The following is a 13,792-nucleotide window of genomic DNA, read 5'->3' on the forward strand; positions in this document are numbered from 1 at the left end:
CTTATCTCATACTGGATCACGGACATACCCTCATGGTGTAGCTGCTCAAACTGCCTACGGAACTCCTCCATACAGGTCTCAAGAACAAACTTCTCCAAGAAGATAACGAAGAATTCGTGCCACATAAGTGGTGCATCATCGACTGGACTGCTCAACTCATAAGCTTACCATCATCTGAAGGCTACTCCCCACAGTTACAAAGTAGTAAATGGGACTCCACTAGTCTCCAAAATACCTACCGTGCGAAGGATCCACTGGGATCGGTTTATGAAATCCTGAGCATCCTTTGTCTCAGTCGCCCGAGCCTCCCAAACCGCTCAAGCCTCTTCTGCTCTTCGTCACTCATCGGTGGACCACCTTGGCCTAAGAAACTACAACTGGATGGGCTGGTAGTACCCCCAATTTCTGAAGTCTCTGATGAACTACCTGCTCTGTAATATGGGCGGAGGGTGTCTGAGCACCTCCCCCGGTCTAAGATGTGATTGGCGCGGCCGGAACTGAAACTGCCTGAGCAAGGCTAGTGCATAAAGTTAATATCTGGGCCAAAGCCTCCTGAAGGTTGGAATCACAATGGGCACAGCTGGTGCCTGAGCTAGTCCCACCAGCTCAACCACATCTGGTGTCTGCTCCTGAGCTGGAGCAACTGGTGGATCTACATATGCGCTCTAGCTGCTGTACGAGCTTCAGCTCGGCCTCCACCACGGCCCGGCCTCTCGCAGCCCTAACTGGTGGTACTGGTGGCCGTCCGTCCGATCTGGTAGCACATGTCCTCACCCTCTGTGAGAGAATAGTATAGTAGAGAGTACAAAAAAATAGCATTTCGCGACGGACGTATTCCGTCACTAAACATGTTATTTCCGTCGCTAAACCAGTTTAGCGATGAATTAGCGACATATTCAAGTTGGTCTCTAAAGTGCTCGTAGCTAAACTCATAGCGACGAAAAATACAAACCGTCGCAGATCTAGCGACGGATTAGCGAGGCAATATATCTATAGCAAAAGATTAGCTACCGAAAAACCATCGCTATTTTGCTTGGTTTTGTCGCTATTTTGACTAATTTTGTTGCTACAATTCATAATAAAATTAGTCGTTTGTTCTGATTAGCAACGAAAGAATCTGTCACTAGTTCTTCCTGCTTTTAGCGATAAAAATTGTTTGTCGCCAATTCGTTGCAAGATTTAATTTTATGCGTTAATTTTAGCTACGAAAAATATCCGTCGCTAATTTTTTTAAATTTTTAATTTATTTATTATTTAAAATGTACCCTGTTCAAGCATATTACAAAAATACTATTAAATATAATTAATTAAAAGTGATTGATATTAATATAAATTAACATTCAACAAGGTCCAAAATATATATCATAACTGTATCGTTAAGTATAAAACATCCATAAGCACCAACAATAAAGTCTAAACAAAATAGGCTAACTATGTGAAGCTGGAGAGTCATGGTCATCATCAGAACCCAATGCATGAACCTCATCAATGTTAGTAGCAGTAGAAGAGGTAGGAACTGTAGGTGCCACATCTGATGGGTGGTTGGTAAGATTAATATTTGGCTGATGCGAGGGTAAAGAAACTAATTCGCGTACCCGCTCAACGATTATAGGAACTATATGATCTGTCAGTACATGAATCAATCGTGTCACTAAGTCATCCAGATTCCCTATCGGTGTTGATTGAGCATTTGAAGGTGCTGCTGAGGAAGTTGCATCAGATCCAAAAGAGTCACGAAGATTTGGCCCGTAGTAGCATTTTTCTTGGGATCCAAGACTATATACTCTTCTTTTCTTTTCTCCTCCCGCAGCTTCATAATATGCTTTACACTGATCAATATCAGATTGACTCTGTGTTTGTTGTTGTAATATTTCCTGATACTTTTCCTACAGAAGAGTTAATAATTAGTGAAATTGAAACATTAAAAAATATTGAGTATACAATTTACAAAATAAAAAAAGATATGAAAGTAAAGTCAATAAAATTATTTAAAAAGTTTACTTACATGTACGATTCGAGATTTCTCACCATCAAAATTTTTTGTATTATTACCATGTGTATGGACGTGCAAATATATCTCACTTGGTGTTGGATCTCGACCCTTTTTAATAGGCTATACAAAATATATTAAATTCAAAAGATTGGCAAAAAGACGTTTATATAAAAATGAGATTGAAAAATAATATAGAGAAAAAGAAGCAACTTAAGTAGAATAGAGAAACTAAAAACTAAATAAGTTCCACTTTTAAAATCTTGTTAGTTTAAGGCCTAAGAACTTTTTTCTTTGGTGCCAAAATCTGTCTACTAGCTTAGTACTAGCTTATGATAAGTCAAACTTCCAATAGTGTCACAAGGATGCATGTTTCGTGAAATAAACCTTACTACTGTTTTTTATTTCATATCATTCGCCATGAAATCAAAAACAGAAAAATTGAATGGCTGTAACGGATGTACACATTCATTTAATAGTTAATAGTACTATTTGGCCAATTCCTTTAACAAACATTTTTTCAATTGTTAAGAAAGGTGCACTAATTGTTAAGAAAGGTTCACTCTTGTAAATAGAAAGGTCAACAACTAGCAATAAATAAATCAACACCTAAAATCCCTTCATCGAGCTGCTAACTTCAATTTAGGCACACACTGACAACCCATATTTTTCAAAAAGAAATTTTTAAACAATAATTTCAAGCACAGAATATTAAAAACAGAACAAGAGGCAATCCACAACTCACAACTTCAGGCAACCGAACTTAAATAAGATTTTCAGATTCTAATTAGTGCAAACTTAAATGATATTTTCAGATATTTTATATACACTTACAAGTATCTTGCGATGCTCTCCAACACTGATAAAGCCACCCGTGTAAGTCCCAGTGGTAACTCCACTCCCACCACCACAATGATTGTTTGCATTTATTACTGACTTTTCAACACACTTAGGATCTTTCCAAAGTCTAATCCAACTTTGCCACACATCATTTGGAATAGATTTCCGTTGCACCCCATTTTATTTTAGTTTGCTAATAAAATATCTGTATTGTTTTGCTGCCCTATGATCCCATTGGTTCCACACAACAATATCAATTGAAGAATCCCAGTAGAATACCTTCTGAAATAATTTTGTAAAGTAATAACATTAATAAGTTACATATAAAAGTTAATATACTTTTTAAATTCAATTATGATGGATTATACTTTGAATTCTCCAAAATAAAATCTTTTTGTCTCATCCAAGATGTTTTTCCAATTGATTCCATTAGGATCAAGTTCATGCTTGAAAGAATTAGTTATACACTCAGAGCATTCTCTTGAAGGTTCTAACCTGAACAAATTAGAAGACATTATTCCAAGGCATACCATATATCAATAACAATATATCAAAAATAATAGTACAAGGATGGACTAACCTAGTGGGAGAAATAGTAAGAAGCGTCCATGGCCCACGGGTACTGCTACATTCAACTTCGCCTATTAGGTTGCTTTGAGAAGATGTACCCTAGCCTATTGTGTTGCTCAGATTAGGTACAATTGGAGATGATTCCAAATTAATGGGTGGGATACTACCATGGCCTGATGTTTGAACTTGATTGATGTGATCTGGTCCACCAGAGGAACTGGTTCCACCTTCTTGAGGACTAGTTGTGGGAATGAGAATAGTAGGCATGTTTTAACGAGTAGCACCATTACTCCTAACTGTAGATTTGCTTACACGACCTGCACTGCCTCGGCCTCTCCCTCGAGGCATGTCCACAAAATATATGAAAATAAAGAAGGATATGATACAATGCATATCTAACTGTATTATTAATCTAAACTTTATTAACAAACAACATCTTATACCACTTATAATCACTCTTATACCACTTATTAGTAAACTATATACTCACTCTTATACAACTAATATCATTTATTAGCAAACAACAACTTACTTTATTAGCAAACATCAGCTTTCTAATTCCTGTTTTCTTAACTTTTTTCTTTTTGGAAGACTAATACCAATCATGTTAGAAAGAAGGGAATCTAGCCTATACCATTTATGGTAGTTTAAATGAACATACATATACAATAAGAAGGCTTTGATTGTTTAAATTGAGACTTAAAAATATACTTATCTGAATCCTTGCCATAAATGGTGGAAACCAAAATACGGTCTCAAGTAGCTTATCCAATCACATCAGGCATGAACATCATTATTTAGTATCAATTTAAATAATTTCATGGCCCACAAAAGCAAACTGGAATGATGAAAGAGAATTAATCAATGTCTCTATTGAAATACTTGCCGTCACAAGCTTTTCTAATGCGACTGGCAGCCAAATATAAACCTACTATCTTAGCCCTCTCTATCCTTATATATGAGTGTATGGATAATTTAGCAAGTCAAATTACATTAGTAAATTCCAATCTATGGCAGCCAAATATAAACCTACTGTCTTAGCCCTCTCTATCCTTATATATGAGCGCATGGATAATTTAGCAAGTTAGATTACATTAGTAAATTCCAATCTATAGAAATCAAGAAATAAATTAGCAAAGAATATCAATGTCTGAGAACAACAATTATGCATTTCCTATTGAATTTTGACAACCGGAGACTTTCCAACTGGGGATGATAAATGCCACGACCCAAAATCTAACCCGTCGTGATAGCGCCTATCGTGATACTAGGCAAGCCGACATCTCCAAATATTTTCAACATTTAACAGAAACGAATTAATATATTTAAAATAACCAGAGTCTTTCATAAAAATGGGGTAAAACCCAAAGCATAAGTGCGAAAAAATAGCCCGACATCGGGGTGTCACTGAGTCATGAGCATCTAGATATCCAGTCTAATACAAACAATGTCTAAGTATCGGTACAGAAAAGAAAGAAACATAGAAGGAGAGACAAGGTCTGCGGATGCCGACAACTACCTCGTAGTCTCCGGTACTCGATCGCGCACGAACTCAACGACCTCCCTGATCAACCACACTTGGATCTGCACATGAAGTGTAGGGTGTAGCATGAGTACAACCAACTCAGCAAGTAACAGAAATAAATAAGGAACTGAGAAGGTGGTGACGAGCTATACAAATACAATTCATTTTCAATAATTCCAACAAGGAATAGACATTCTTTCAAATCTGGCAGTTCAAATCAAATCAGTTTTATACAGTTAAAGTGCGGGGTAAATTCGGATATAGAGTCTTTCAGAAATTTCACGATAATGACAGATAGCAACTAAGTGTATCAACAAATGAAAAAGTAAGTACGGTCTCTCAGGGCAGCAGTCACTCAACTCGTCACAACAACTCAATCACTCGGCTCTCAGCCCTCAGTACTCACACTCAATAGGTACCTGCGCTCATTCGGGGTGTGCAGACTCCGGAGGGGCTCCTTTCTGCCCAAGCGCTATATCGCTGCAGCGTGCAGCCTGACTAAATCATATAAGTAACCATAAGGCTCGTTGCGGCGTGCATCCCGATCCACATTTCATAAATAGTCATAAGGCTCATTGCGGCATGCAACCCAATCCATATACCCTCACATAGCTCACAACTCGGAACTCAGGCCCTATCTCAGTCACTAGCCTCTCCAGCTCTCACGGGCTTCCAGAGAATCATACAAATCAGCCAAAAGAGATAATAACAAGTGTCAACAAAAAACAAAAGGAAACAGAGATATGATTTGCAAGTAGCACTGTGACTGAGTTCAAGACAACAAATAGAAGTTAATTCAACAAGTACTCGACTGCTACGGGTCCCAACAATGATAACATATGGCCTATGCATGGTTTCTAACATGAATGGCAGTCAAATTTCTATAAGACGGAGAGAACATGTAATTAACAATAAGCTATTCGACTTTACAGTCTCGCGGGATGGACCAAGTCACAATCCCCCAAGGTGCACGCCCACACGCCCGTCACCTAGCATGTGCGTCACCTCCAAAACAATCACATCATACCAAAATTCGGGGTTTCATACCCTCAGGACAAGATTTAAAACTGTTACTTACCTCAAACCGCGCAAAATCCTACTCCGCAATGCCCTTGCCCCTCGAATCAATCACCAAACGCCCAGAATCTAGCCACAAGTAGTACAATGTAATTAATATAAGCTAAAAGAATCAATTCTACAAGAAAACACGAAATTATAAGCCAAAAATCCGAAATCGGCCCAAACCCGGCCCCCGGGCCCATGTCTCGAAATACAGCAAAAGTGACAAAACCCGAAAGACCATTAACTGACGAGCCTAACCATACCAAAATTACTCAAATCCGATAACAGAATCCCATTCAAAACCTCAAAATTCTAACTCAAGAGTTCTTCCTCTTTTTCCCCAATTTCTCACACCAAATCACAAATTAGATGATAAAATTAAAGATGAAATCATGGGATTTAACCAAAACCAAGTAGGAATCACTTACCCCAATCGACTCCACAAAACTCCCTTCAAGAATCGCCCAATTCCGTGTTCTCTAGCTCAAAATATGAAAAATGGGTTCAAACCCTTATTTTTGAAATTAATACTGTCTGCCCAGATTTCTTTCTTCGCGAACGCGACCATCCTCTCGCGTACGCGTAGGCCAACTCATACTGCCTCCCAGTTTACTCTTCGCGAACGTGATCAATGCTTTGCGAATGCGAAGCTTTACAAGCTCAACACATCGCGAACGCGACCTATACCTCGCGAATGCGTAGACCAAAGACCTGGGGTCCCCAGCTGCCTCACTTCTCTTCGCGAACGCGAAGAACAAAATCTTCCCAGCTCACATTCACCCTTCGCGAATGCGAGGCTCCTCTCGCGAACGCGTAAGAGGAAACCAGAAAATATACACCAACAGATATCAGCCATCAACCAAAGTCCAAAAATGATCCGTTAACCACCCAAAATTTAACCGGGCCCCCCGGGACCTCAACCAAACATACCATCAAGTCCCAAAACACTATACAAACTTAGTCGAATCCTCAAACCACCTCAAATAATATCAAAAATACGAATCACTCTTCAATCCAAACTAAATGAACTTAGAAATTTCCAAATTCTACAAACGATGCCGAATCATACCAAACCAGGTCCGATTGACCTCAAACTTTGCACACAAGTCATATTCAACATTACAGACCTACTCCAAATTCCGGAATCAAAATCCAACCCCGGTATCAAAAATTTAACCCCCCGGTCAAACTTCCCAAAAATTTAACTTTCTCTATTTCAAGCCTAAATTAGCTACAGACCTCAAATTCACATTCCGGACACGCTCCTAAGTCCAAAATCACCCAACGGATCTAACGAAACCGACTAAACTCCATTCCAGAGTCGTCTTCACACACTTCCGACTACGGTCAAAAATTCTGAGACTTAAGCTTCCGAAACCAAAAACAAGACCTACCGACAAGTCACATAAGCATAAATAGATACGGAAAAAATAGTAAATAGGGGATCGGGACGAATACACTCAAAACGACCGGTCGGGTCATTACAATAAACCACAAACATATACATGATACAAGTTAACCTACAAAATTTATTTTTAAGAATCTAGCGATGGAATTTCTGTCGCAAATAACTTTGGAATATTTTGCTAAGTAAAATAAAGGCAGCGACAAATTTTTGTCGCTATATTTTAATAATATTTGTCTCCCCATTTTTGTCGCTAAATTTGTAGGTAAAATAAAGGCGCTAATTTTTAGCGACGGATATAAATATATGTCGTTAATCCATCACTATATTTGATACTAAATATTTTGTAGCTTATTTGGCGACAAAATATAAAATTCGTCGCTAAGCCGTCGGTATTTAGCTAAAATTCGTCGCTAAACGCTGTTTTTTTTTATAGTGAGAAGTTTAGTTTCCAGAATCAAAAAATCCGCATGACAAGAATACAAGAAAGTGAAGTTTTCCTAAGGGTTAGGTAGCCTCTCGAAGATAAGTACAGATGTCTATGTACCGATCAGCAAGACTCTACTAAACCTGCTCATGACTCGTGAGACCTATGTAACCTAGGCTCTAATACTAACTTCTCACGACCCAAAAAATAACATTTCGTGCTCTATCACATAACTAGGGAAGGCGACAATCATAAATAACTATGCTTACGAATTTGAAAACATGATGAAATAACTTTAACAGTGAAATTCTCATAAATAACAGATAAAAAATACCACGACTCAATACAAAAATCTCAAAATTCGGGTGTCACTAAGTACATGAGCTACTAAAATGTCAACACAGTGGAACTGCTAATATAACTGTCTAGGAAGATAGAACAATGCTAAATAACTGAAAAGGAGAGTCGAGATTTGCAGACGCCAAAGCAGCTACCTCAAAAGTCTCCAAGTAGATAAAGCTCCAAATCCGTCGTGCCTAGAAGTACTTGGATCTACACACGAAGTATAGAGTGTAGTATGAATACAACTGATCCAATGTACTCAATAAGTAATAGTACTAACCTTGGGCTGAAAACAGTGACGAGCTCATAAGATTCAATCCAAATTATACATATTTACCGGATGGGCTGGTTTGGGCTAGACACAAAAATAAATAGCCCGTCCGATTAGTGGTCCAGGATGGATAGTGGGCTGACTAACCGGGCTGCTAGTGGGTTGGGAATTTTCGGGTTAATTAGGGTTCGTCTGGGTTCGGGCTTAGCGGGATCGGACCGGGCCGAGTTATTGTTTTTTAGTGTATTATATTTTTCTTATTCAATGTAATTTATACTTAAGTGGTTTCAAACTTTTAATTAAGGAAATAAGTATTTTAAGGCATAAAATTAGACTTTTAAACTTTAAAGTTTAAAGTTTTAAATTTGAAATATTTTAAAATTTTAAAATTAAAAGTTAGTGGCTACAAAAAAATATTTAATAAGACCAATATGTAAGGATCAAACTCCGAAGGCTTTGGTTTTATATTTTCATTGAATAATAAATAGTACTTCAAATTAATTTGTAAGTTCTATTTTAATTCTTTTATTTTTGAACTTGAAAATTAAAAGTTTATAACAATTATAAAAAATAAGAAAGAATGCATCACATGCTTTGCATCATTTTTTGTAAGTTCATCCATGTCAATATGAGGTTCTTGGTTTCCGGCATTACTTGAATCGGAACCATAAACCATTATATCTCTAATTTTTTTGTCCTTCTTTTCACCTACCTCTTCACGCCCTTGATTTCGCCGTTCTGATCTTATCCAATCTCTGTAGCACACTAGAACTTTTAAAGCGTTGCTACCCAATGAATGATGGGTATCTTCTAGCTGCTGCCTTGCTTGGCAAAATGCGCTCTCTGATACGACCGTTGAAATTAGCACATTTAGCACGTCTCGTGCCATGACTGAAAGAACAGAAAATTGATTTGAGTTGCTCCTCCACCAACCGAGCAATAGAAATTCCTTTGTGCGCGGCTCTGGTGACTTTTGCATGTAGAATTGGAGTTCATCAATATTCCTGCTACTGGTTTGTTGATGCTCTCCTAGTGTAGACCAAATCAAATAATCTTCAACTCCATCATTATCCTCCAAAGAGCCGGATGTAGATGTATAAACTGAACTTGAAGGAATATTTGCATCTACAGCAGTAGAAGCATTAACAATGTTAGCATAATAATTATATAAAGTTTGTAAATATTTGTGTAGATCAGAAACACAAGTTTCAACATCAGGGGTTTTAGTTGGTCCAATAGCCATATAAACATATAAAGCAGTGGTTAATTGGCGATAAGTGGCCATTTTGGTAGAAGAGTTTAAAATAGCACCAATTAGATAAATATGGGGAATTCGATAGAAATATTTCCTAAATTTATCTAGCATAGATTCAATAACAAAAATGTATCCTTCTTTCTTCTTGAAATTATGGAGTAAAAGAGAAATTTCAGTAATATGTACTAAACCATTTGTAATAGTAGAATAATAAGCTCCAGAAAACTCAAGTGTAGCTACATAAAAGTTTTGTAAATTTTTTATAACATCTTCAATGACATCCCAAGTTTTAGATCTAACAAACGGTTAGGATCGGTAAAATAAGAATTAGTAACTTTAGTTATAGGCATTTTATATTTATAACATCATCTTAAGAATAAATAAGTATAATTCCACCTAGTAGCTATTTCTTCAGGCATGAGTCTAGGTTTTAGTCCATATTGTACACATTTATCCTTAGATGCATTTAATCTAACACTTCTATTCTTTTCTTGAATTACACCAATAACTCTTCTAACTAAAGTGATCTCATTTCTAAATAATTCAAGGTCACTCTTAACAACTAAATTATAAATATGACATGCACACCTCACATGAATATTTCAGGAAGTGGTAGGTGTAGATGCAATTTTAATAGTGTAATAGTATAATTGTTGTTAGAGGCATTATCAAATGACATACACAAAACTTTTTTCTGAAAGATTGTAAAATATAGCAACTTCATTGGTAGTATTACTTATAAATGCATAAGTATGACTTTGATCTTCATCATATTTAAAAGCAATAATATGTTTTTGCATAAAATAATTATCATCTATCCAATGGCATGTAACAGTCAAATAATCATTTTCATTTACAGCACGATCAATATCAGAAGTAAGAGAAACTCTACAAGAAAGACTAGCGAACAAATAACGGATATATATCTGATATTGTCCAAAAAGCCTAAAGATATCAGCTCTACAAGTATTTCCTGGAATACTTTTAAACAAAGAGTTATAAATTCTTTGAATATAAGTAACAAGATATGGTGAAGCAGCAAAACTAAAAGGTAAACAACCTAAAACAATCATTTTAGCTAATTCTTCCCGAACCTTCACTATATCGTATTTACTTATTAAACCGCCAGTAACCGGGTTAAGTTTTTGTTGGTCACCTTCCGCATCAGCACCCCATGCAATAAGGTGGTTATTTACCATGTGCCTACGAAGTTGACTCGTTCCTCCTTGCTTACCTCTGGTCTGATGTTTATAAACTTTCTTACAAATTTGACATCTTACATAATTTTTATCTTCTTCTAGTCTTTTAAAAATATTCCAACACTTACTTCTTCGATTCTTCTTAATAGGGAGGTGAGGCCTACCTGTATTACCACAACCTCCACCCCTAGTATTTTGACTAGCAGTACCAAGTGTAGGTGGTGGTGTTTCAAGATTATCAGGTGATTGAATATCATCTAAATTGTCATCTATACCATAATCTTGTTGAAGTTGCTCATAATCTACATTTAAATTTTCAGGTGAACTTTCAGAAATATGTGTAAAGCTACTAGAAGAACCAGTACCACCTCTTGATCTTTTAGGATTTTTACTCTTACTAGTACCACCCCTACTAGTACACTCTTTTTTTGTTGCTCTAAATATATCCATTATGTAAATTAAATTAAAACTGTAAATTAATAATTCTAAATAATAAAACAAAAATATACACCAAAGAAGAGAAAGAGATGGAACGAGTGTACCGGGAGTCCGGATAGCCCACTAAATTTGATATCACACTTCAATTGATATTTGATGATATTGATACCACACTTCACTTGAATACTTGATATTTAATAATTATAATTTTGTAGTACCTAAAGTAAATATTTGATGAAACTTGAAATAATAAGTAATTGAGAACTTGAGAGCAATAAGCAATATTATCAAGAGGGAATTGAGAAAGAATTAGAGTAGTAAGAGAGAAAATTGTGAGAAAAAACAAAAAAGATGGGAGGCTATTTATAATTTTTAAAAGGTTAAAATTATAATTTATCAATTATTAGGGGTGGGAGGGCTATTTTCTTAAGGGGGTAGGCTGAAATAGCCAAAAATACAAAAAATGGTCGTTGCCCAACGGTCAATTTTGAATTTGACCGTTGTCAACAGTTAATAAAAAAAAATTGTATAACGGTAACCGGGCTATAGCCAGGTAAAAACCCGGTAGTGGGTAACCAGGTTTGGGTGCACGGGTTACCAAAAGAGGCCCGCCCTCGTACGGCTACACACCTAACCCTCCCCAACCCGTCCCACTGCCCTAGCGGACTGGGCTGACCCGGGTGAAACTGGGTTATTAGTGTGCTGGCCCGACCCGTTTAACAGGTTTAGTCCAAATCAAGATAATAACGACGCAGATATAACAAGGAAATGACAATAATAACTCAGGGAAAATCTCATAATTAGTTTGTAGGTAGTTTAGAGATGTAGACATTCTTTCAAGTATTTAATAGTTTGAGCTTAACACGGATAAAATATGCCAAGTATGACTAATATGAGGTATGTTACATCTCGATATCTACTTATCATATATGCATGTCAACAGTAATGCAACACAGTGATAAAGCCATATACTCATAATCTCGAAGTATGCAACCTCACTCAGCACGCTCAATCACTTAGTACTCCCAATCACTCAGCACTCTCAATTACTCGGCACTCGCACTCATCGGTACATGCGCTCACTGCTGGTATGTCAGATTCCGGAGGGGCAGATCTTGCCCAAGCGCTAATATAAGCCAATCATAGCATGAATCAATAAAGCCTGCTATTGCGTGCAACCCGATCACATAAATATCACTCACAATCAGGCTCTCGGCCTCACTCGGTCATCAATCTATCTAGTCTCTCGGGCTCACAAAACTCATGCCAATAAACTCGAACAATGATACATGATATAACAATAAATGATAATAGAGTCGGAGATATTATATGCAAGTGATGAATGCGACTGAGTAGATAACTGCAATTTAAGTAAATAACTCAACAACAGAAAACGACTTTTGTGGGTCCCAACAGTACCAGCATATAGTCTAAACATGGTTTCTAACATGAATCACAACTCAATTTCTCTAACACATGGAGATTACACGAAAATAACAAGATTAGATAACTACACAGCTCCTCGAAATTAATCGAGTCATAATTATTACGGTGCACGCCCACACGCCCGTCACCTAGTATGTGAGTCACCTCTACACCAAACACATAACATGTAGTTCATGGATTCATACCCTAAATATCAAGTTTAGAAGTGTTACTTACCTCAAGCCGTGCAAATTTCTACTCTAACAAGCCATAGCCTCGCGAATCGGTCTCCGCACGACTCAAATCTAGCCACAAATAACCTAATACAATTAACACAAGCTATAGGAATCGATTCCATACGATAAAGCTAAGTTTTTTTTTACCAAAGTCAAAAAGTCAACCCCGGGCTCAAGTCTTAGAATCCGAAAAAATTAACAAAATCCGAACACCCATTCCACAACGAGTCCAACCATACCAAAATTACTCAATTCTAATCTCAACTCAAATCCTCAAATTATAGTCTATGAGGTTTCACAAATTTTTCCAAACTTTTTCAACCCAAAACACTAATTAAATGGTAAGAACAATGATTGATTCATGTATAACAACCAAATCCGAGTTAGAATCAGTTACCCTAATCAACTCCTTGTAAATCCCTTCAAGAATCGCCCAAATTCGAGATCTCTAGCTCAAAATATGAAAAATGGCTTCAAACCCTCGATTTGATAGTTAAGACTGTTGCCCAGTTATTCCTCTTTGCGATCGCGGAAAGTCCCTCCCGATCACGAAAAAGAAAATATGTTGCCCTCAACATTACTCTTCGCGAACGCGGTGAATAGTTCCCCCAAAGGTACGCGATTGTGGACACATTCATGCTATCGTGTAGAGCAACGCTCCTAGCTTCCCAGGCCTCCTCTTCCTTCATCGCGAACATGGAACCTACCACATGTTCGCGTAGCACTAAATTCCCAAGCTTCATAATCGCAGACCTATCCTCGCGAACGCATAGCAAAATTTCACCAGTTGCCAAAACAACCCTTCGC

At 37.2% G+C, this 13,792-nt stretch overlaps 1 protein-coding gene across 1 annotated transcript; it reads right to left on the reverse strand.

Annotated features, from left to right (window-relative positions):
* Positions 1-1,303: 1,303 nt before the first annotated feature.
* Positions 1,304-2,506, reverse strand: LOC138896771 (uncharacterized). The gene is made up of 3 exons (XM_070182077.1): positions 2,480-2,506; positions 2,006-2,113; positions 1,304-1,886 (listed from the first exon to the last, which is right to left on the reverse strand). Exons 1-3 carry the CDS (start codon positions 2,504-2,506, stop codon positions 1,428-1,430), a joined length of 594 nt encoding a protein of 197 aa, XP_070038178.1. The 3' UTR covers positions 1,304-1,427.
* Positions 2,507-13,792: the final 11,286 nt, after the last annotated feature.

The sequence above is a fragment of the Nicotiana tomentosiformis genome, chromosome 8, assembly GCF_000390325.3.
Source record: "Nicotiana tomentosiformis chromosome 8, ASM39032v3, whole genome shotgun sequence".
Taxonomy (NCBI): domain Eukaryota; kingdom Viridiplantae; phylum Streptophyta; class Magnoliopsida; order Solanales; family Solanaceae; genus Nicotiana; species Nicotiana tomentosiformis.

What these genes read in the sequence shown, in the direction of transcription:
- LOC138896771 (XM_070182077.1), bottom strand. Translation starts at nt 2,506, where the DNA reads ATGTTTGTTAAAGGAATTGGCCAAATA. An exon ending in TTAAAGGAATTGGCCAAATA is followed by an intron (nt 2,114 to 2,479) that starts GTACTATTAACT and finishes TATTTTGTATAG; the next exon opens with CCTATTAAAAAGGGTCGAGA. An exon ending in AGAAATCTCGAATCGTACAT is followed by an intron (nt 1,887 to 2,005) that starts GTAAGTAAACTT and finishes ACTCTTCTGTAG; the next exon opens with GAAAAGTATCAGGAAATATT.